General features: G+C 48.2%; 1 protein-coding gene across 1 annotated transcript in view; it reads right to left on the bottom strand.

Moving 5' to 3' along the window:
• The window catches only part of LOC120941363 (WD repeat-containing protein 64-like), a 125,672-nt gene that overhangs the window by 69,368 nt on the left and 32,086 nt on the right, over positions 1 to 24,218 (bottom strand). The window contains exons 7-10 of the mRNA XM_040354701.1: positions 17,309 to 17,448; positions 13,922 to 14,048; positions 6,109 to 6,248; positions 2,235 to 2,358 (exon numbers count right to left, since the gene is read on the bottom strand). Of these exons, the coding sequence (XP_040210635.1) occupies positions 2,235 to 2,358; positions 6,109 to 6,248; positions 13,922 to 14,048; positions 17,309 to 17,448 (531 nt within the window). The remainder of the gene's footprint in view (positions 1 to 2,234; positions 2,359 to 6,108; positions 6,249 to 13,921; positions 14,049 to 17,308; positions 17,449 to 24,218) is intronic.

Genomic DNA, 24,218 nt, shown 5'->3' with positions numbered 1-24,218 from the left:
TGAAATATTTCTTTAAATTTCATACCTGGGGGTGTCTATAGTATACCTGTAAAGTAGCACATGTTTCCCATGTTTAGAACTGTCCCTGCACAAAATGTAATTTCTGAAGGAAAAAAAGTAATTTAAAACTATCCGTGGCTATTGATGAATATTCAGGTCCCGGCAATACAGATGAAAGTCATTAAAAAAAACGGCAGGGGTGCCCCCCAAAAAACAGCAGGGGTGCCCCCCAAATTCCATATTCGGCCCTTCAGGTCTGGTATGAATATTAAGGGGAACTCTGCGCAAATTTTTTTTAAATAGCGTGGGGTACCCCCCAAAAATCCATACCAGACCCTTCAGGTCTGGTATGGATTTTAGGGGAACCCCGCACCTAAATTAAAAAAAATGGTGTGGGGTTCCCCCCAAAAATCCATACCAGACCCTGAACCAAGAAAAAAAAGCGTGGGGGTTCCCCCCAATTTCCATATCCGGCCCTTCAGGTCTGGTATGGATTTTAGGGGAACCCCGCACCTAAATAAAAAAAAATGGCGTGGGGTTCCCCCCAAAAATCCATACCAGACCCTTATCTGAGCACGCAACCTGGCAGGCTGCAGGAAAAGAGAGCACCCCCTCCTCCTGAACCGTACCAGACCACTGCGCCTGAAAGAATGGCAGTTTTTAAAACTCTTTTTGCATTGATAGATGTCCCCTGGGGCAGGACCCGGGTCCCAAAAAACACCTTTTATGACAATAACTTGCACATTAACCTTTAAAATTAGCACTTTTGATTTTTCATGTTCGTGTCCCATTTTAACAGTGTCTGCGTGTTCGAACACATTTTTTGCCTGTTCGCATGTTCTGGTGCGAACCAAACCGGGGGGGGGGGGGGGGTGGGAGTTCGGCTCATCCCTACTTTTTCTGTGTTATTGTCAGGAAAGGAGAATATGCCGGGAGGTTCCTGTGTTGGTTCTTATTCCTTCTTTGAGATTCATCTTTATTGTCTGACAGCAGTGGCGGCCCGCCCATAGGGGGTGCCCGGGCGCCGCCCCCCCCCCCCCCCCCCTCCTGTAGGCACAAAAAAATAATTTGTTCAATGGCCCCTTTAAAACTTTAAGAAGAAAAAAATTCCTTTAATAAAATAACATAAGATTGAGCGCCGGCCACCATTGCCCTATGAAGCGCCACGTCAATGCAATCTTTAGATTGCAGACATGGCGCTTCATTTGCGGGCTTTTATCCTGCCTTATGGATGCATTGCAAAGCGCTGAATAGCTTCCTATGGGCGCCGGGAGCACTAATAGTATTACTAGTGTTACTTTCGGCCGGGAGAACCGGAAGTGACGTCACGCGGCTGGCAGCTCAGTACACTGCCCGAGCGGAGCTGCAGTGCAAAGGTAAGTCGATCTGCCGATGGATGCCTCGTTTCATTGAATGACATTACAATATGGATTGGAATTCAGATCGCCCCCCCCCAAAGTCATCAGCGGTGCACTGCCTGATCCCATTCCCCACCCACCCACCTCAGAGCCTGTTATTGTAGTTAGACTGCTGGGACTTGTAGTTCTCTCTATCTTCTCCTGGGGCTCATGGAGAAGATGGAGATTGGAGAACTACAAGTCCCAGCAGGTTATACATACAATAAGGCTCTGAGGTGGATGGGTGTGGATGGCATGCACCTGAGCCCAGGAGAAGATGGGGAACTACAAGTCCCAGCAGGTTATAATAAAAGGCTCTGAGGTGGATGAATGTACAAGAAGTGGGAGGGGCCAATCGTGGAGGGGCGGGGGTCTTGCACCCTCCCCATCCTAAAACTTCACCAGCCGCCACTGTCAGACAGAGCGAGTTTTGACCACTCTGAATATGGGGGTCACTGGCATTCCAGTAGGCCTCTAGTGTGGACCTTTCTTTGGGTGTCACCCTGGCTATTCCTGGATCCCTTTCCAAGCACACAAGAAGTTATTGTTGGAGACTCTTAAGCCTCGTACATACGATCGGATTCCATCGGAACAAATCCATGGAATTTTGTGCGAAGGGCGTTGGCCGTGAACTTGTTCTGCATACAGACAGCAGAACTTTTTCAGCCAACATACACTAAACAACATTGTTTTTCAGCTCTAAATACTATCTTATATTTCAAGACTTTTTTAATCCAATGCTACCTTCTTTTTTTTCTTTTCTTTTTTTTTTTTAACATTTTGGACCAAGACATTTTTTTCTTTTCTCTGTTTGATGGAAAAAGGAATGGATCGTACCATCAATAGCTCCTGTAGCAAAATGAAATCCGCTGATATCAAGAGCGGCAGTGGTCACTTCAATAGTTGGCCCATGAGCATTTTTTATTTTATAAACTTGAGCGCCTGTCTCCATTTCCCACACCTGCAAGGAATGAAATTCAATATATTAGCATGTCAGTCATTCAGTTGCTTCATTGAGCCTAGGTTCACACTGCTGCGAATTCAAAATCGCGGTAAAATGAGCGATTTTACCACGATTTTGCGGCCGCGATTTTGCCGCGATTTCGGCCGCAATTTAATGTAAATCGCGGCCCGAAATCGCAAAAAATAGTACAGGAACTACTTTTTGAAATCGCAGATGCGGCGTCGCACTGATTAGGACAGTGCCATTGCCGACAATTGCCGCCGATTTGAGATGCGATTTGACATGTCAAATCGCATCTCAAATCGTTCCAAATCGTACCCAGTGTGAACCAGGGCTGAAAGTGGAGGTTCACCCGGAACTAACATTTTTCAACCTTAGATTCCTGCTCTTTTTGTCTAGGGGAATCGGCTAGTTGTTTTAAAATCGAAGTCGTACTTACCGTTGTAGAGAGCGATCTTCTCCGCCGCTTCCGGGTATGGGCTGCGTGACTGGGCGTTCCTATTTTGATTGACAGTCTTCCGACAGGCTTCCGACGGTCGCATCCATCGTGTCACGATTTTCCGAAAGTAGCCGAACGTCGGTGCGCAGGCGCAGTATAGAGCCGCACTGACGTTCGGCTTCTTTCGGCTACTCGTGACGCGATGGATGCGACCGTCGGAAGCCTGTCGGAAGACTGTCAATCAAAATAGGAACACCCACTCCCGAAGACCCATATCCGGAAGCGGCGGAGAAGATCGCTCTCTACAACGGTAAGTACAGCTTCGATTTTAAAACAACTAGCCGATTCCCCTAGACAAAAAGAGCATCAATCTAAGGGTGGATTTTTTTTATGGGTGAACTCCCGCTTTAACCTTTTGCAGAATTCCAACATGATAACGACCCCAAACACACCTCCAAGGTCTGGAGACATGCTTGGCCCGTCCATCACCTTTACCCTCAGCTTCTTTAGCAAGGCAGTTGCTTTTCTAAAGAAGCTGAGGGTAAAGGTAATGGATGGGCCAAGCATGTCTCCAGACCTAAACCCTATTGATCATCTGTAGGACATCCTCAAAGGGAAGGTGGAGGAGCACAAGGTCTCTAAGAGCCGGTTCACACTGGGGCGGCGCGACTTCGGGAGCGACTCGGCAAGGCATCCTGAAGACGACTTCAGAGGCGGCTTGCAAAATTACTTCTGTATAGAAGTCAATGCAGGTCGCCCCGAGTCGCCCCTGAAGTCGTACAAGAACTTGCGTCGCTCCTTTTGGAACGGTTCTATTGAATACAATGGGACGTGACTTGTCAGGCGGCTGAGTTGCCCCAGTGTGAACCGGCTCTTACTTCCACCAGCTCCGTGATGTCGTCATGCAGGAGGGGGAAGAGGACTTCAGTGGCAACCCATGAAGCTCTGGTGACCTCCATGCCCAAGAGGGTTAAGGTAGTGCTGGAAAATAATGGTGGCCACACAAAATATTGACACTTTGGGCCCAATTTGGACATTTTCACTTAGCGGTGTACTCACTTTTGTTGCCAGCAGTTTAGACATTAACCGCTTGATGGCACGGCTGGGCACAAGGGCATACATGTACGTCCCCTTTAAGCCGACCCGGTCCTCTTCTCCGTGACCGTCCCCGCGGGAACAGCGGACCTGATTGCCGCCGGTGTCCCGCGATCGGGTCACAGAGAGGAAGAACGGGGAGAGGCAAGTCTTTTCTTTTGGACACGTTTACAATCAATATGTAATGTGGCACAGATGCACAGGTGTTTATCATCTTACCTGCTATCTATGGACTTTCTATTTTCAATATTTTGGACTTTTTATTAATCCATTCAAGAGTCAAAATCCAAATTCAGTTTATGTTTTTTTGATCTAAGTGTTATTTGTTTTTTTCTTTTGATCACCATCACCATGATTGCTGAGGGGTGTTGAGGTGACTGCATGTGGCACCTTAGCGGCCATCATATGTCACTGTTTTGATATAGCAGTTAGCCTTTATATATAACACTAGAGATTACCCACTTGCATACGTTTGTGTTTGTCAAGAAGGGTGGTTGAGGTAGCGCGATTTATATTTTTCTTAAGTGTCAACAAACCTTCCCTGTTCTTCCTAGTGAGCCTGTCACTGATTGTCTGTTCCCTGTCATAGCGAACGACGATCAGTGACGTCACACGCCCCCCCCCCCCACAGTAAGAATCACTCCCTTAGGGCACACTTAACCTCTACAGTGCCCCCCTCCTGGTTAACCCCTTTACTGCCAGTGTCATTATTACAGTAATCAGTGCATTTTTATAGCACTGTTCGCTGTAAAAATGACAATGGTCCCAAAATAGTGTCAAAAGTGTCCGCCATAATGTCGCAGTCAAGATAAAAATCGCTGATCGCCGCCATTACTAGAAAAAAAAATATTAGTAAAAATGCAATAAAACTATCCCCTATTTGGTAGACGCTATGGGCCAGATCCACGTAGATAGGCGTAAATATAAGCGGGCGTAGCGTACCGTAGTTACGCTACGCTGCCGCAACTTAGAGAGGCAAGTGCTGTATTCACAAAGCAATTGCGTCTAAAGTTACGGTGGCGTAGCGTAAATGTGCCGGCGTAAGCGCGCCTAAATCAAATGAGGAACAGAGGGGCGTGTTTTATGTAAACTAAGCATGACCCCACGTAAATGACGCTTTTTTCGAGCGGCGCATTCGCGCGCATGCTCAGTATCACGTTGAATCTTCAAATTAAATTACGCCCGCTCAATGCCTAGACGACGTGAACGTAACTTACGCAAAGCCCTATTCGCGAACGTTTTACGCAAACGACGTAAACAACGGAAATTTTGATCCTGTCCCGACGTCCATACCTAACATTGCGTACACCTCATAGAGGCAGGGGTAACGTTACGCCGAAAAAAGCCTTACGTAAACGACGTAAAAAAATGCGGACGTACGTTTGAGAATCGGCGTATCTAGCTAATTTGCATACTCTACGCGGAAATCAACGGAAGCGCCACCTAGCGGCCAGCGTAAATATGCACTTAAGATCCGATGGCGTACTAAGACGTATGTCAGTCGGATCTAGCCCACATTCAGTCGTATCTTGTTTTGTGGATACAAAACAAAGATACGACGGCGCATCGTAGAACTTACGCGGCGTATCAATAGATACGCCGCCGTAAGTTCTTTGTGGATCTGGCCCTATAAATTTTGCGCAAACCAATCGATAAATGCTTATTGAAATTTTTTTTTAACAAAAATATGTAGAAGAATACGTATCGGCCTAAACTGAGGAAAAAATATATTTTTTTATATCTTTTTTGGGGATATTTATTATAGCAAAAAGTAAAAAATATAGCATTTTTTTTAAAATTGTCGCGCTATTTTTGGTTATAGGGTAAACAATTAAAACCGCAGAGGTGATCAAATACCACCAAAATAAAGCTCTATTTGTGGGAAAAAAAGGACGCCAATTTTGTTTGGGAGCCACGTCGCATGACCGCGTAATTGTCAGTTACAGAGACGCAGCGCCAAATCGCAAAACGTGGCCTGGTCTTTAAGTTGCATAATGGTCTGGGGGCTTAAGTGGTTAATGGCTGTGTGTTGAGTTATTTTGAGGGGATGGTAAATTTACACTGTTATACAAGCTGAAGTTACACTCACTTCACAACATTGTAGCAAAGTGTCATTTCTTCAGTCACATGAAAATATAGAATAAAATATGTACAAAAATATGAGTGGTGCGATGAACTATATGCAATAAAAATGATGTATCAATAAAATTTACCTTTACAATAGACCCAGAACAGATGCTAAGAACCTTGTGAACAATTGGATTATAAACAAGAGCGTTGATTGGGCAATCGTGGGAATGAGGATTCTTTTTTTTGTTCCAAGTCAAAGGCCAAATATCCAACACACTTGAACCTGAAAAACATAAATCTTTTTGTTATATTCTTATTGTAAAAAACAATGGGCCTGATCCACAAAAACCCTGCGTAACTTAACTTTTGACATTTAAGTTACACCGCCGCAAAATCTCTACCTAAGTGCCCGATCCACAAAGCACTTACCTAGAAATTTTGAGCGGTGTAACTTAAGTGCCTCCTTCGCAAGGCGGTCCTCCTCTCCGGGGGGCGTTTAAAATTTAAATGAGGCGCGCTCCCGCGCCGGCCGTACTGCACATGCGTGTGACGTAATTTTCCCGACGTGCAGCGCGCAAACGTAATTTACGCCGGGCTTTGTGGATTGCGACGGGACACTAAAGTTGCGACGGGTGAAAAAAAAAAAAGCGCCGGGAAAACAAAAACAAAAAAGAAAAATTGTCAGCGTCGCTCAGCATGCATTCCTGAGAGGGAGAACTCCATGCCAATTTTCAAAGCAAAAACCGGCATGGGTTCCCCCCCCAGGAGCATACCAGGCCCTTAGGTCTGGTATGGGTTGTAAGGAGACCCCCCTACGGGATACGGGTCTTAACAGACCTCTGATATCTCCCCTTTGAGAAAAAGAAAGGGACTAAGGACAGTCCCTTTCTCAGCTGCACTGAAAATGAATGGAGAGAAGACAGAGGCTCCTATCCATTCATAAACTGAAACATTGTAAACACAGGTTACAATGTTTCAGTTATATGAATGAACAGAGTCAGTAATCACTGACTCTGTTCATTCGGAAAAGGTAGGAGCTGGGTTCAGCGGCTCCTACCGCCGCTCTCCATCCTGACAGAGGGGGTGGAGGAGGAGGACATGGAGAGTGACACTACGGAGGGGGGACACGGAGCATGGAGGGGGAGAGCGGAGCATGAAGGAGGACAGCTGCGGCATGGAGGGGGACAGCTGCGGCATGGAGGGGGACAGCTGCAGCATGGAGGGGGACAGCTGCGGCATGGAGGGTGACAGTAGCGGCACGGAGGGTGACAGCAGCGGCACCGAGGGTGACAACAATGGGACAGTGGGGACAACAGAGGCACAGAATGGGACAGCAGAGGCACGGAGGGGGAGAGCAGCGGCACAGAGGGGGAGAGCAGCGGCACGGAGGGTGACAGCAGTGGCACGGAATGGGACAGCAGAGGCACGGAGGGGGAAAGCAGCGGCACGGAGGGGGAGAGCAGAACCGAGGAGGATAGCAGCGGCACGGAGGGGGAGAGCAGCGGCACGGAGGGGGAGAGCAGAACCGAGGAGGATAGCAGCGGCACGGAGGGGAGAGCAGCAGGACGGAGGGGGGACATGGAGCATGGAGGGGGAGCGCAGAGCCAAGGAGGATAGCAGCGGTACAGAAGGGGGGACACAGAGCATGGTGGGGGAGAGCAGAACCCAGGAGAATAGCAGTGGCATGGAGGGGGGACACGGAGCGTGGAGGGGGAGAGCAGAATGGATGGGGGGAATTGGAGGAGGATACAGGGAAAGTCAGGTATCGGGTGAAGTATCGGAGCATTTTCCGTCCCGATACTAGTATCGGTATCGGGACAACCCTACCGCGTACACACCATTGGAATCGTGGATTTTTTTCCGACGGAATGTTGGCTCAAACTTGTCTTGCATACACATCATCACACAAATGTTGCTCGGAAATTCCGATCGCCAAGAAAGCGGTGATGTACAACACTGAAAAAAAGGAAGCACTCTGATTCCGAGCATGCGTTGAATTGATTCCGAGCATGCGTGGGATTTTTGTGTGTCGGAATTGGATACACAAGATCGGAATTTCCGACAAGAACTTTTGTTGTTGGAAAAATTGAGAACCAGCTCTCAAACATTTGCTGTCGGAAATTCCGACAGCAAATGTCCGATGGAGCCCACACACGGTCGGAATATCCGACCAAAATCTTGGATTACAAACAAAATCCGTTCCAGGAGAGTGCTCGTAATCCAAAGCACTCGCATATCAAAGCGAGTTTTTCCATTGAAGTCAATGGAAACGAAAATAATTTGTTTTACATTGACATAAATGGGATGTAATACCGAATGTGGCCAGAGGTGGGGGGTGCCAGAAAGCGCTGAAAACGTCCAAAAAGGCCCAAGGACACTTTGGACTCGTTTCCTGCGCCCCCATACCTCAGGCCAAATGAGGTACTGCAGGCCAATGTTCGGCTTTTCTCGGCTCCTGCGCCCCCGTACCTCAGGCCAACGCTCTTAAACCAAGTTACTCTTAAACCCAGGTTCCACTGTGTGTATATATATATATATATATATATATATATATATATATATATATATATATATAATTAGCAGAGAATCTAGAGAATAAAATGGCGATTGTTGCAATATTTTATGTCACACTGTATTTGCGCAACGGTCTTTCAAACGCAGTTTTTGGGGAAAAAATACACTTTCACGAATAAAAAATAATAATTTAACAGTAACGTTAGCCCAATTTTTTTTTGTATAATGTCAAAGATAACGTTACGCCGAGTAAATAGATACCTAACATGTCATGCTTTTAAATTGCGCACATGGAATGGTGACAAATGGCTAAAAATCTCCATAGGTTTAGAAAAAATTTACGGTTACCAGGTTAGAGTTACAGAGGAGGTCTGGTGCTAGAATTATTGCTCTCACTCTGACGATCGGACGATCGCGCGCGAGAGAGAGATAGATCAAGGCAAAGTGTTAAAGAGGAAGTAAACCCTCTTTTTTCTGCAAAAAAAAAACGTGCAAGAGAAAGGCATAATGAGCTAGTATGCATAACATACTAGCTCATTATGAATGCCTTACCTGAGATCGAAGCCCCCAAAGAGTTCCTCTTTCCCCTTCGCCGCTGCCATGTTGCCTAACACCGCGTACACACGATCAGTCCATCCGATGGGAACGGACCGATGGACCGTTTTCATCGGTTAACCGATGAAGCTGACTGATGGTTCGTCGCGCCTACACACCATCAGTTAAAAAAACGATTGTGTCAGAACGCGGTGACGTAAAACACAACAACGTGCTAAAAAAAAAAAAGTTCAATGCTTCCAAGCATGCGTCGACCTGATTCTGAGCATGCGTGGATTTTTAACCGATGGTCGTGCGTACTAACGATCGTTTTTTTCCCATCGGTTAGGAATCCATCGGTTAAATTTAAAACAAGTTGGCTTTTATTTAACCGATAATTAAATAACCGATGGGGCCCACACACGATCGGTTTTGACCAATGAAAACGGTCCATTCTCATCGGTTTAACCGATCATTTGTACGCGGCATAATAGTCTCTTACGTGTATCGCCGATCCGGCGCTGTGACTGGCTGGAGCGGCGATGACGTCACTCCCCCGCATGCGCGGGACCGGCATGATTCCCGTCACGATCCCATTCATAAAACCGGGACGCTCAGTGCGCCTGAGTTTTCTGCAAATATCTCCTTAAGCGTGTAGGTTTAGGAGATATTTCTTGCACCTACAGGTAAGTCTTAATCTAGGCTTTATCTGTAAGTGCACGTTGTCAGAGTGGCTTTACAACCACTTTAACCTCCTGGGACCCGCGCTATAGTCAAATGACGGCTACAGCGCGGATCCCAAAATCCAACAGGACGTCAATTGACGTCCGCCCCTTTGGGCATTCCCCGCGCGCGCTCCAGAGCGCGCTGCGGGGAAACTCTGTGTTGGCCGTGTCCCTTGGACACAGCCAATTACAGATCGCCGTGAACGGCCAATCAGAGTGGCCGTTTGCGATGCGATCTGTGCGGCCAATGAGAGATGATCTCATATGTAAACATATGAGATCATCGCTCATTGCCGTTTTACACAGAGACAGCGTCCTGTCTCTGGAGAGGAGACCGATCTGTGTCCCTTGTACATAGGGACACAGATCGGTCACCCCCCCCAGTCACCCCCCTCCCCCCACAGTTAGAACACAATGCAGGGATACATTTAACCCCTTCCTCACCCCCTAGTGTTAACCCCTTCAATGCCAGTCACATTTATACTGTAATTAGTGCATATTTATAGCACTGATCGCAGTATAAATGTGAATGGCGCCAAAAATGTGTCAAAAGTGTCCGATGTGTCCGCCATAACATCGCAGTCCCAATAAAAATCGCAGATCGCCGCCATTTCTAGTAAAAAAAATAAAATAATAAAAAATAATAATTCTGTCCCCTATTTTGTAGGCGCTATAACTTTTGCGCAAACCAGTCGCTTATTGCGATTTTTTTTTTTTTTTACCAAAAATATGTAGAAGAATATGTATCGGCCTAAACTGAGGAAAAATTTTTTTTTTTTTTTTTTTAAATTGGGATATTTATTATAGCAAGAAGTAAAAAATATTGTATTTTTTTCAAAATTGTCGCACTTTTTTGTTTTATAGCGCAAAAAATAAAAACCGCACAGGCGATCAAATACCACCAAAAGAAAGCTCTATTTGTGGGGGAAAAAGGACGTCAATTTTGTTTGGGAGCCACGTCGCACGACCGCGCAATTGTTAGTTAAAGCGACGCAGTGCCGGAAGCTGAAATTTCACCTGGGCAGGAGGGGGGTATATGTGCCCAGTAAGGAAGTGGTTAAGGCTCGTTAGGAACAGAGGTCTGCACTGTGTGAATATCGGGATCCCCACATTGTCACTTTGAGTGAGGTAGCAATTGTGGCTGTGCTGGGGGAGCGGGACACAGACTCTGCGGTGTCCCCTCACAAATGCTGCATTTTCATAGGAGTAAAAGGTGTGTCAAGATCCCAGTGTATCAAGTGGAACTGTGCAGGGCAACGGCTCACTTCTTAGTTGCTATCTTTTGCATGCCCGCGGTCCCTGTGCCAGTGGCGGCTGGTGGGCTTTTTTTTGGGGGAGGCAGCAAAACCCCCCCCCCCCCATGGGTGGCTGGTGACGGCACTAACCACCTCCCCTTCCTGCTCTCTGTCTGGCGGTCGGTCCGGCACTTACCCCATCTAGGTGGCAGGTGGCATGTGGTTGCCTGTGGCTCTAGTGTCCTCTCCTCCAGCACAGTGGTTTCTGCCGCGCGTCTCCTCTCTCCTCCTCCTAGGCGCTAAGTGTCCAATAGGATCGCCTGACGATTTGGCCAATAGGAGAAACGGGTCTCACGACTCTCTTCCTGATTGGCGGGTAGGAGATTTAGTGTGAAAATAGTGAATATTCATTCGCTATTGTCATATAATTGGGTGTGATCAGGGCACAGTGCTCTGCGCCCTGAGCCCACCCTTCTATGAAGCCTATTAGAGCCTCTGGCTCTAATAACGTGCTTCAAACCCCCCCCCCCCTCATTGGAATCCATAGTCCCGTGCCCTGTATGTAGATCAGGGGGCCGGACACATGGAAAGGTTGATGAAGCATGAGACTAATTTTAGTATCAGGCCTTGGAGATGGAAAAGAGCAGTCCTGCTCTTTGTAATAGAGAGATCAGTTCGTCGCCACTCTAGCCAGAGTGGGTAAAGTGCCCCCGGACAGACTTTTACCACAGGCCTGGCAGCCGAAGAGTCACTTGCAAATGGCTGGGAGGAACAGACCTCTGCCACAGGCCTGACTCTGGACCTCTGCCACAGGCCTGACTCTGGACCTCTGCCACAGGCCTGACTCTGGACCTCTGCCACAGGCCTGACTCTGGACCTCTGCCACAGGCCTGACTCTGGATCTCTGCCACCCACAGGCCTGACTCTGGACCTCTGCCACAGGCCTGACTCTGGACCTCTGCCACAGGCCTGACTCTGGACCTCTGCCACAGGCCTGACTCTGGACCTCTGCCACAGGCCTGACTCTGGACCTCTGCCACAGGCCTGACTCTGGATCTCTGCCACCCACAGGCCTGACTCTGGACCTCTGTCACAGGCCTGACTCTGGACCTCTGCCACAGGCCTGACTCTGGACCTCTGCCACAGGCCTGACTCTGGACCTCTGCCACAGGCCTGACTCTGGACCTCTGCCACAGGCCTGACTCTGGACCTCTGCCACAGGCCTGACTCTGGACCTCTGCCACAGGCCTGACTCTGGATCTCTGCCACCCACAGGCCTGACTCTGGACCTCTGCCACAGGCCTGACTCTGGACCTCTGCCACAGGCCTGACTCTGGACCTCTGCCACAGGCCTGACTCTGGACCTCTGCCACAGGCCTGACTCTGGACCTCTGCCACAGGCCTGACTCTGGATCTCTGCCACCCACAGGCCTGACTCTGGACCTCTGTCACAGGCCTGACTCTGGACCTCTGCCACAGGCCTGACTCTGGACCTCTGCCACAGGCCTGACTCTGGACCTCTGCCACAGGCCTGACTCTGGACCTCTGCCACAGGCCTGACTCTGGACCTCTGCCACAGGCCTGACTCTGGACCTCTGCCACCCACAGGCCTGACTCTGGACCTCTGTCACAGGCCTGACTCTGGACCTCTGCCACAGGCCTGACTCTGGACCTCTGCCACAGGCCTGACTCTGGACCTCTGCCACAGGCCTGACTCTGGACCTCTGCCACAGGCCTGACTCTGGACCTCTGCCACAGGCCTGACTCTGGACCTCTGCCACCCACAGGCCTGACTCTGGATCTCTGCCACCCACAGGCCTGACTCTGGACCTCTGTCACAGGCCTGACTCTGGACCTCTGCCACAGGCCTGACTCTGGACCTCTGCCACAGGCCTGACTCTGGACCTCTGCCACAGGCCTGACTCTGGACCTCTTCCACAGGCCTGCCTCTGGACCTCTGCCACAGGCCTGACTCTGGACCTCTGCCACAGGCCTGACTCTGGACCTCTGCCACAGGCCTGACTCTGGACCTCTGCCACAGGCCTGACTCTGGACCTCTGCCACCCACAGGCCTGACTCTGGACCTCTGCCACCCACAGGCCTGACTCTGGACCTCTGCCACCCACAGGCCTGACTCTGGACCTCTGCCACAGGCCTGACTCTGGACCTCTGCCACAGGCCTGACTCTGGACCTCTGCCACAGGCCTGACTCTGGACCTCTGCCACAGGCCTGACTCTGGACCTCTGCCACAGGCCTGACTCTGGACCTCTGCCACAGGCCTAGCGATTTAGGGCGCAATAATTGGATTGAGCGAATCCTCCCAGTAAATTCAGTTGAAGCCACCAGTTGACAGCTGCAATATACCTGTCAGTACCGTGGTGACCAGATCCCCGATGGTTCGTTCAGGCCTCCTGGATAACCTCTCTTTGGGTTCTCCCTGAGCCGATCCGGACCCAGCAAGTCGCTGGGTCCCCTTTCATCATCAGGATGGAGCTCCGCATGGTGTGCAACTCCAGCCAGGTAGGCCATGGTGGCGGGGTCCTTGGATGCGCGCACCCTGAAGGCGGATGCCGCACCTACAACTCGGACCCCGCGAAGAGAACACAAATAAATGGCGGCTGCCACATATATACCCCTCCCCAGCATGTCCAGCGAGGGAAAACTCCTCTAATTGGCTGCTGGGGAAAAGTGGCTCTGCCAGAACCTCTCTAGCGCCAACTGTCGCCCAGGGGTGGGATCACACCCCTGGAACGCAGACTGACCTACAAGACAGTTCAGAAATGACAGCAGCCCTGCAATTTAACAAATTGTGAATGGGAGCAAAATAACTCTCCCATTCCCCACTAACTTTAGCGTAGTGCCCGTACTGAAAGTAAAGGGGGCGCTACACAAGGAACAGCTTTCTAGCAACCATGGAAGTGTACAGTCCATATTTAATTAGCCTTACCAGCGAGTAGTCTACTGTTTCCATCGTCAAATACCATTGAATTTATTCTGAGATCTCCAGGTCCCTGCTGTGTATCACAAAAAATTTCGAGCAATGCTTGGGTTTGTATATCCCATACTCTATATTCCTGAAACACATACATGCAGAGATTATTTCATCAGTCAGGCCCAAAGATATACTTTAGTTCATATTTTAAGGATTACCATGATACCAAACATGTATTAGCCACTTCAATACCGGGCATTTTCACCCCCTTCCTGCCCAGACCAATTTTTCGTTTTCAGCGCTGTTGCACTTTGAATGACAATTGCGCGGTCATGCAACACTGTATCCAAATGAAATCTTTGGCCCAGCTTCTTAAAGGACTTACGACGGTGCAGCGCCATGTACGCAGTCGTAAGTCCTAATCCGCCCCGTCGTATCTATGCGTCTGATTCTTATAATCAGTTACGCATAGATATCCATTAGATCCGACAGGCGTAAGTCTGTTACGCCGTCGGATCTAAACTGCATTTTTTTTTGACCGCTAGGTGGCGCTTCCGTCGAATTCCGGGTCGAGTATACAAATTAGCTAGATACGCGAATTCCCGAACGTACGCGCGGCCGACGCAGTAAAGTTACGACGTTTACGTTAGGCTTTTCCCGGCGTATAGTTGCCCCTGCTATATGAGGCGCAGCCAATGTTAAGTATGTCCGTCGTTCCCGCATCGAAATTTGAAAAAGTTACGTCGTTTACGTCGTCCGTGAATGGGGCTGGACGTCATTTACGTTCACGTCGAAACCAATGACGTTCTTGCAATGCACACTGGGAAATTCCACGGACGGCGCGTGCCAAAATTGCACGGAGATACGAGAATCTGGCCCTTTATGTTTTTTCCCCCACAAATAGAGCTTTCTTTTGGTGGTATTTGATCACCTCTGTGATTTTTATTTTGTTTGCGCTATAAATAAAAAGAGCAACAATTTAAACAAAAACACAATATTTTTTACTTTTTGATTTAATAAATATCACAATTTTTTTTAGAAACATTTTTTTTCCCTCAGTTTATCGATATGTGGCCCGGGGAGCAGAGAGATGACATGTCTCATCGCCCCGCGCCTGCCCTGCATCCCTGCAGGTGAGGTGGCAAGTGACAATCTGCATCTGGTGGCAGGCAAGTGGCATTCCACAACTTGTGGCAAGTGACAATCTGCAATGCGTGGCAGGTGATGTGGCAAGTGACAATCCGCAACGTGTGGCAAGTGACAATCCGCAACGTGTGGCAAGTGACAATCTGCAACGTGTGGCAAGTGACAATCCGCAACGTGTGGCAAGTGACAATCCGCAACGTGTGGCAAGTGACAATCTGCAACGTGTGGCAAGTAACAATCCGCAATGTGTGGCAAGTGGCAATCCACAATGTGTGGCAAGTGACAATCCGCAACGTGTGGCAAGTGACAATCCGCAACGTGTGGCAAGTAACAATCCACAATGTGTGGCAAGTGGCAATCCTCAATGTGTGGCAAGTGACAATCCGCAACGTGTGGCAAGTGACAATCTGCAAGGTGTGGCAAGTGACAATCTGCAAGGTGTGGCAAGTGACAATCCACAATGTGTGGCAAGTGACAATCCACAATGTGTGGCAAGTGACAATCCACAATGTGTGGCAAGTGACAATCCGCAACGTGTGGCAAGTGACAATCTGCAAGGTGTGGCAAGTGACAATCCGCAACGTGTGGCAAGTGACAATCCACAATGTGTGGCAAGTGACAATCCGCAACGTGTGGTAAGTGACAATCCACAATGTGTGGCAAGTGACAATCCGCAACGTGAGGCAAGTGACAATCCGCAACGTGTGGCAAGTGACAATCCACAATGTGTGGCAAGTGACAATCCGCAATGTGTGGCAAGTGACAATCCACAATGTGTGGCAAGTGACAATCCGCAACGTGTGGCAAGTGACAATCCGCAACGTGTGGCAAGTGACAATCCGCAACGTATGGCAAGTGACAATCCGCAATGTGTGGCAAGTGACAATCCGCAACGTGTGGCAAGTGACAATCTGCAACGTGTGGCAAGTGACAATCCACAATGTGTGGCAAGTGACAATCCGCAACGTGTGGCAGGTGACAATCCACAACGTGTGGCAAGTGACAATCCGCAACGTGTGGCAAATGACAATCCGCAATGTGTGGCAAGTGACAATCTACAACGTGTGGCAAGTGACAATCTACAACGTGTGGCAAGTGACAATCCGCAACGTGTGGCAAGTGACAGTCCGCAACGTGTGGCAAGTGACAATCCGCAACGTGTGGCAAGTGACAATCTGCAACGTGTGGCAAGTGACAATCCACAATGTGTGGCAAGTGACAATCCGCAACGTGAGGCAAGTGACAATCCGCAACGTGTGGCAAGTGACAATCCGCAACGTGTGGCAAGTGACAATCCGCAACGTGTGGCAGGTGACAATCCACAACGTGTGGCAAGTGACAATCCGCAACGTGTGGCAAGTGACAATCCGCAACGTGTGGCAAGTGACAATCCGCAACGTGTGGCAGGTGACAATCCACAACGTGTGGCAAGTGACAATCCGCAACGTGTGGCAAATGACAATCCGCAATGTGTGGCAAGTGACAATCTACAACGTGTGGCAAGTGACAATCTACAACGTGTGGCAAGTGACAATCCGCAACGTGTGGCAAGTGACAGTCCGCAACGTGTGGCAAGTGACAATCTGGAACGTGCGGCAAGTGACAATCTGGAACGTGCGGCAAGTGACAATCTGCAATGTGTGGCAGGTGATGTGGCAAGTGACAATCCGCAATGTGTGGCAAGTGACAATCCGCAACGTGTGGCAAGTGACAATCTGGAACGTGCGGCAAGTGACAATCTGCAATGTGTGGCAAGTGACAATCCGCAACGTGTTGCAGGCGACGTGGCAAGTGACAATCCGCAACGTGTTGCAGGCGACGTGGCAAGTAACAAGCTGCATCTGGTGGCAGGTGGCATGGCAAGTGACACACTCGGGGCTCCCACTGATTCTGCATTATGGTGAGTTGAACCATTTCATTTCATTTTATATTACAATTTAATAATATAAATAATGCGCTTCAATCATCCTGATACCATAACAACCATGGTGCCGTGATCATTGAAGCACTAACACCAGTCATTTCCTTGATAAATTGCCCCCCAAAAAAATATTTTCTGGTAGTGCCCCTCCAGAGACTAGACTCTTTATCCGCCCCTGGTGCATGGATGCGTAGGCTATGTCTGTGCCCTTAGAAAGACATCAAAATTGGCAGCCCCAGTATTTCTATCACTACAGGTTTCCTTCAACATCTACCTTATTACTCTACTCAAGCGATAATGATATCCTTGGCATTTCAATAGATATAATTATTTACCCTATGTGTGCAAACACTGATGACCTGTTGATCTTGGTCATTGACCGCAATGTCTGCAATTGTAAATCGGTGACCGCGCAATTCTTCCATGGGTTTTGTGGTTATCAGAGGGTTCCATAAGCGTATTAGCTTGTCAGGTCCTAAAAAACAATATTCATTGATAAAATAATGGAATAAAGAGGGTACAGTGGTAACATGGCAAAAATCTGTATTTACGGACGATACTAAGCTAAGCAGGGCAATAACTTCTCCGCAGGATGTGGAAACCTTACAGGAAGATCTGAACAAATGAATGGGGTGGGCAACTACATGGCAAATTGGTTTTGATGCCACTGAGAGTGATAGATACACAGAGGAGGCAGTCTGCCTCCTACCTACTTGATGTCTGTTTACCTGCACTGTCATCATTGTAGGGGCCCCAGAGCATTACTTTGCCCAGGGGCCCATGATGCTATTAAGACGGCCCTGCTTAGTGCAGTCCTCCTTCACTTACCTCATCCTTCCATTTTTATTTTAAATGTCCTTGGCCCAGATTCAGTAAGATTTGCGCCTAAATTACAAAGGCACAGGGCCCTGCGCCCCCGCAAATTTGCGCCGCTGCCCTCGATTCACGGAGCAGTAGCTCCGTAAACTGCAAGGGCGCGCCTGCAAAATTGCCCGGTGTAAGCGCGCGCAATTTAAATGATCCCGCAGGGGGCGGGAATCATTTAAATTAGGTGCGTTCCCGCGCCGATCGTAAAGCGCATGCGCCGTCGGGAAACTTTCCCGACGTGCATTGCGGCAAATGACGTCGCAAGGACGTCATTTGCTTCAAAGTGAACGTGAATGGCGTCCAGCGCCATTCAAGAATCACTTACGCAAACGACGTGAAATTAAAATTTCGCGACGCGGGAACGGCGGGTATACTTTAGCATTGGCTGCCCCTACTATTGGAAGGGGCAGCCTTACGCTAAACACGCCGTACGGAAACGACGTAACTTGCGTACGCAGGGCTCGCGCAACATTGTGAATCGGTGTTAGTATGCAATTTGCATACTATACACTGAGCACCATGGGAGCGCCCCCTAGCGGTTATCGCAAGAATGCAGCCTAAAATCTGCGTGGCATAAGAGCCTTATGCCACGCAGATTTTAGGCTGCAGTCGGCGTTACGATGTTCGTAAACCAGGAGCATTCGTAACGCTGGCGCAAGCAAGCAATTGCGCTGCGTAACTATGGTTACGCAGGCGCAATTGCTCTCTGAATCCGGGCCCTTATTTCTTCTGAGAAATCCTCACTTCCTGTTCTTCTGTCTGTAACTCCACACCGTAATGCGAGGCTTTCTCCCTGGTGTGGAGTGTCGTGCTCGCCCCCTCCCTTGGACTACAGGAAAGTCAGGACGCCCACTAACACACAGCTCCTTTCTCGATCTGCAACGTAGAGAGCGTTCTGACTCTCCTGTAGTCCAAGGGAGGGGGCGAGCACGACACTCCACACCAGGGAGAAAGCCTTGCATTACTGTGTGGAGTTACAGACAGAAGAACAGGAAGTGAGGATTTCTCAGAAGAAATAAGGACATTTAAAAGCAAAATGGAAGGATGAGGTATATGCAGGAGGACTGCACTAAGGTAAAGGAAGATATTTAGGAAAATATTGTACTTTTACAACCCCTTTAATTTATATACATGTGGTGGGCGAAGAGACTGGTTCAGCACTTTAGCAAACATAGTTGAGGCAGAATTGTCACCAAGTAGAAACTTGGCCTTGGACCATCTCAGGGCTTTCTCCACTTTGGTCGTGTGTCCAGTTCCAAACGTTTCCGGTCTGTAGAAAGTCTAGTGGACTCTAGGCCCCCGGTCTCCAGAGTTCTTATATAATTTATCTAGTTCCTGTGTGAGGGACAGTATTTTATGCTGATTTGCTTTATTGCGAGAAGCTGCCAGAGACTAATAAGTTTCCCCCTCAAAACAGCCTTGTGGGCTCCCCACTCTGTAGTAACAGAGGGGGTAATCCACAAAAGGGATACGCCGGCGTATCTACTGATACGCCGTCGTATCCCTGTTTCTATCTATGGAACTGATCCACAGAATCAGTTTACCATAGATAGGCAGAAGATCCGACATGTGTAATTGAATTACACTGTCGGATCTTAACCACTTGAGATCCGCGCTATAGACGAAATACGTCCGCAGCGCGGCTCTCAAGTGCCAAGTGGCCGTTTAAACACGGCCTTGTATGTGCATTACCCGCGCGCGCCACTGGGTGGCGCGCGGCGGGTAAAAACTGTCCCGGCGCATCGCCGAAGACCCGATGCGTGTACCTGGCGGCCGCGATGTCCGCCGGGTACACGCGATCGTCGGTGACACGGCAGGTGACAGCAGGGACGTGGAGCTCTGTGTGTAAACACAGAGCTCCACGTGCTGTCAGAGGAGAGGAGACCGATCTGTGTCTCTTGTACATAGAGACACAGCATCGGTCCCCTCCCCCAGTCACCCCCCTCCCCCCACACAGTTATAACACACCCAGGCTACAAAAATACGTCGAAAAATACGTATCGGCCTTAACTGAGAAAAAAAAATAGTTTTTTTAAAAAAAAATTGGGATATTTATTATAGCAACAAGTAAAAAAAATATATATTTTTTTTAAATTGTTGCTCTTTTTTTGTTTATAGCGCAAAAAATAAAAACCGCAGCGGTGATCAAATACCACCAAAAGAAAGCTCTATTTGTGGGGAAAAAAGGACGCCAATTTTGTTTGGGAGCCACGTCGCACGACCGCGCAATTGTCAGTTAAAGCGACGCAGTGCCGGACGCTGAGATTTCGCCTGGGAACGAAGGGGGTTTATGTGCCCAGTAAGCAAGTGGTTAAGGATGCAATTCTAGGCCGGCCGCTTGGTGGCGAGGCCATTGCGGCCGGCCTAGAATATGCAAATGAACACTTACGGCGATCCACGAACGCTCCGATGGGCCCGTCGCTCTAATGCTACGTCGTTTACGTCGAGTTACGCCGTGTAAAAATAGGGCTGAGTCCTATTTGACTAAGCCCTATTAAGTATGGCCGTCGTTCCCGCGTCGAAAATTCAAACTCTACGTCGTTTGCATTAGACGTCCGTGAATGGCGCTGGACGCCATTTACGTTACCGTCTAAGCAAATGACGCCGGAGCGACGTCAGTTAGCGCAATGCAGGTCGGGTAAGTTACCAGACGGAGCATGCGTAGTACGTCCGGCGCGGGAGCGCGTCTAATTTAAATGGGACTCGCCCCATTAGATTCGGCACGCCTTGCGCCGGACGGATTTGAGTTACACCGCCGCTAATTTCCAGGTAAGTGTGTTGTGGATCGATACCTAACTTAGGAAATTTGCGGCAGTGTAACTTAAATCACTTAAGTTACATTGCGCTGCGGGGCTGTGGATTTGGCCCAGAGATCTCAGGTGCTGCATTTAGCTCAAAATACTCATCTATTGCCACCATGGCGCCTAGGAGCTCAGTCTTTGCCAGTCTGACACCTACCCTCACTGACTGCACATACACACAAATGTATGCATTTACACCGTGGCTAAATAAATACAACTATCTGTATGGAAGAAAGAACATAGGCAAAAATATACTGTATATGTTGGGAGCTGGACAAAATGGTTGGGGGGGGGGGGGCACTTTGATATTTTGATCTTGGCTGATAAAGGACAATGCTCCAGTACTTAGTGAAATGCAAATAAATATTTTCTTCCAAGACCTCCTGCTCTATAGCTTCCTCTTTACCTTCTCCCATACTCACCTCCAGGACTTTTCCTGAGCCTCCTCCATCCTCTGGAACTCCCTACCCCAATCTGTCCGACTATCTCCTACTCTGTCTGCTTTTAGACGATCCCTGAAAACCCTCCTCTTCAGAGAAGCTTATCCTCCCCTGTGTATCCATCACTCTCAGTGCCACCATGGGGCCCCCAATTTCAGGGCAGCGTGGACACAAGGACCAGCTGCTTTTGGGGAAAGTGCAGGGGCCCCCATGCAGCTGGGGCCCCTGGGCAGTGCCCAGGTGTGCCCTCTCATTAAGACAGCCCTGCTCCCCACAGCTATTACCTTTTATATCACTTGACCCTTTCCCTTTAGATTGTAAGCTCTAATTGATTCCTCCTGTATTAAATTGTATTGTAACTGAACTGTCCTCATGTTATAAAGCTCTGTGTAAATACAGTATAAATAAACAATAAAACACCAAATATTATCTGCAAACACTGGGCTGGATTCAAGAAGCAATTGCGCCTGTGTAACCATAGTTACACAGTGCAATTGCTTACTTGCCCCGGCATAACGAATGCTCCTGATTCAGGAACCTCGTTACGCTAACTGCAGCCTAAGATCTGCGCGGCATAAGGCTCTTATGCCCGCATATCTTAGGCTGCATTCTTGTGATGGCCGCTAGGTGGCGTTCCCATTGTGCTCAGCGTATAGTATGCAAATTGCATACTAACGCCGATTCACAACGTTGCGCGAGCCCTGCGTACGCAATTTACGTTGTTTCCGTACGGCGGTTTTCACGTATGTTACGTATACCCGTCGTTTCCGCGTCGCGAAATTTGAAATTTACGTAGTTTGCGTAAGTGAATAGTGAATGGCGCTGGACGCCATTCACGTTCACTTTGAAGCAAATAACTTCCTTGCGACGTCATTTGCCGCAATGCACGTCGGGAAAGTTTCCCGACGGAGCATGCGCTCTACGCTCGGCGCGGGAACGCGCCTAATTCAAATGATTCCCGCCCCCTACGGGATCATTTAAATTGTGCGCGCTTACGCCGGGCATTTTGCCGGCGCGCTACTGCTCCGTGAATCAAGGGCAGCGCAGTAAATTTGCGGGGGCACAGGGCAAAAACGCTGCGCCTCCGTAAAAAATGCGCAAAGCTACTTGAATCCAGCCCACTATCTCTAAAAACTAGACAAGTATACTGTCGAAAATTTTGTTTTCGTTTCATTCTTTTTTTTTCTTTTTTTCCAAAAATTTGAAGAAAAAAAAAATCGGAAATCAAAATTTTCTGGTTTTTGAATTTCGAATTTATTTTCAGATTTTCCAATTTTGGAATTTTCTGATTTGTGATTTTCCATTTTCCAATTTTCGAATTTTCAATTTTGGAATTTTGAAAGGAATATAATTTTATTAGTTATTAATAGTTAAGTTATTGTTAGTTATTATCTAAGTTTTTCTGGGTTTTCAAATTTTCAGATTTTCATTCTTTCGAATTTCCAGATTTTCATTTATGGATTTTAGAATTTTCAAATTTTCGAAATTCCAAATCTCAGAAATTTCAAATTTCTTAATTCCCGAAATTGCAAATTTCCTAATTTCAAATTTTCAAATTTCCAAATTGTCGAAAAATTTGTTTTCGTTTAATTCTTTTTTCTTTTTTGCTTTTTTCCAAAAATTAGAAAATTTGGGGCCAGATTCAGGAATAATTACGGCGGCGTAACGTATCCCCTTTACGTTATGCCGCCGCAAGTTTTCGGCGTAAGTGCTTGATTCACAAAGCACTTGCCTGTAAACTTGCGGCGGCGTAGCGTAAAGCCGTCCGGTGCAAGCCCGCCTATTTCAAATGGGGCGTGTACCATTTAAATTAGGCGCGTTCCCGCGCCGAACGTTATGCGCATGCTCCGTTAGGAAATTTCCCACCGTGCTTTGCGCGAAATTACGGTGCCCCGACGTGTTTTTTGAACGGCGACGTGCGTAACGTACTTTCGTATTCCCGGACGTCTCACGCAAAAAAATAAAAAAAATTGAAATTCGACGCGGGAACGACGGCCATACTTTAACATGGCTGGTCTAAATGTAAGCCATGAAAAAGCAGGCTTATGTTTGCGACGGGAAAAACCGACTAGCGACGACGTAAGAGAATGCGACGAATGCGCGTACCTTTGTGGATCGCCGTAATCAGCTAATTTGCATACCCGACGCGGAAAACGACGCAAACTCCACCCAGTGGTCGCCGAAGTATTGCATCCTAAGATCCGAAGGCGTACGAAGCCGTACACCTGTCGGATCTTAGCGAAAAGCCGTTGTATCTTTGTTTGTGAATTACAAATAAAGATACGACGCGGCAAATTTGAAAGTACGCCGGAGTATCAGCAGATACTCCGGCGTACTTTTTCTGTGAATCTGGCCCTTGGTTTTCGTAAATCAAAATTTTCTGATTTTCGAATTTCAAATTTATTTTTCAGATTTTAAAATTTTGGAATTTTCGGATTTGTGATTTTCCAATTTAGAATTTTCGAATTTTCAATTTTTTGAATTTTGGAATTTGAACGGAAATTATAATTGTATTAATTATTAATAGTTAAGTTATTGTTAGTTATTATCTAAGGCCCAGATTCACAAAGCAGTTACGCCAACGTATATCAAGTTACGCCGACGTAAGTGCAAATGTGCGCCGTCGTATCTGTGCGCAAGACCCACAAACAGAGATGCGCCTAAAAATAGGCTTCACCCTGCCGACGTAACTTGCTTACGCCGGCGTAGGGTGGCGCACATTTAGGCTGGGCGCATAGTGCTGCTCCCATTCATTAGCTATTCAAACATGCAAATGAGGGAAATACGGCGATTCACGAACCTGCGTGCGCCCGAGGCAGGCTACGAGAGGTGCGCGTAAGTTGTACGTCCGGCGTAAAGTTATGCCCCATAAAGGAGGTGTAACCTAGCAACAGACATGCAAAGGTCTGCACCAAGGAACACAAGTCGGCGCATTATACATTGGACGTGTGTCTGGCTGGGCATAGGCGTACGCAGTGATCCGGCGTATCTTAGGCAGTTGTTCCGACGTGGTTGTGAGCAGGCGCAGGGGGATGCGTCCACGTTACGGCGCATGCGCAGTTCGTTATAAGTACTTGTCTGGCGCTCGGCCCATCATTTACATGGGGTCACGCCTCATTTGCATGGGTCACGCCCAC

The sequence above is a fragment of the Rana temporaria genome, chromosome 5 (assembly GCF_905171775.1).
Source record: "Rana temporaria chromosome 5, aRanTem1.1, whole genome shotgun sequence".
NCBI classification, from domain to species: Eukaryota; Metazoa; Chordata; class Amphibia; order Anura; family Ranidae; genus Rana; species Rana temporaria.
This window is presented reverse-complemented; position numbering and strand designations above follow the sequence as displayed.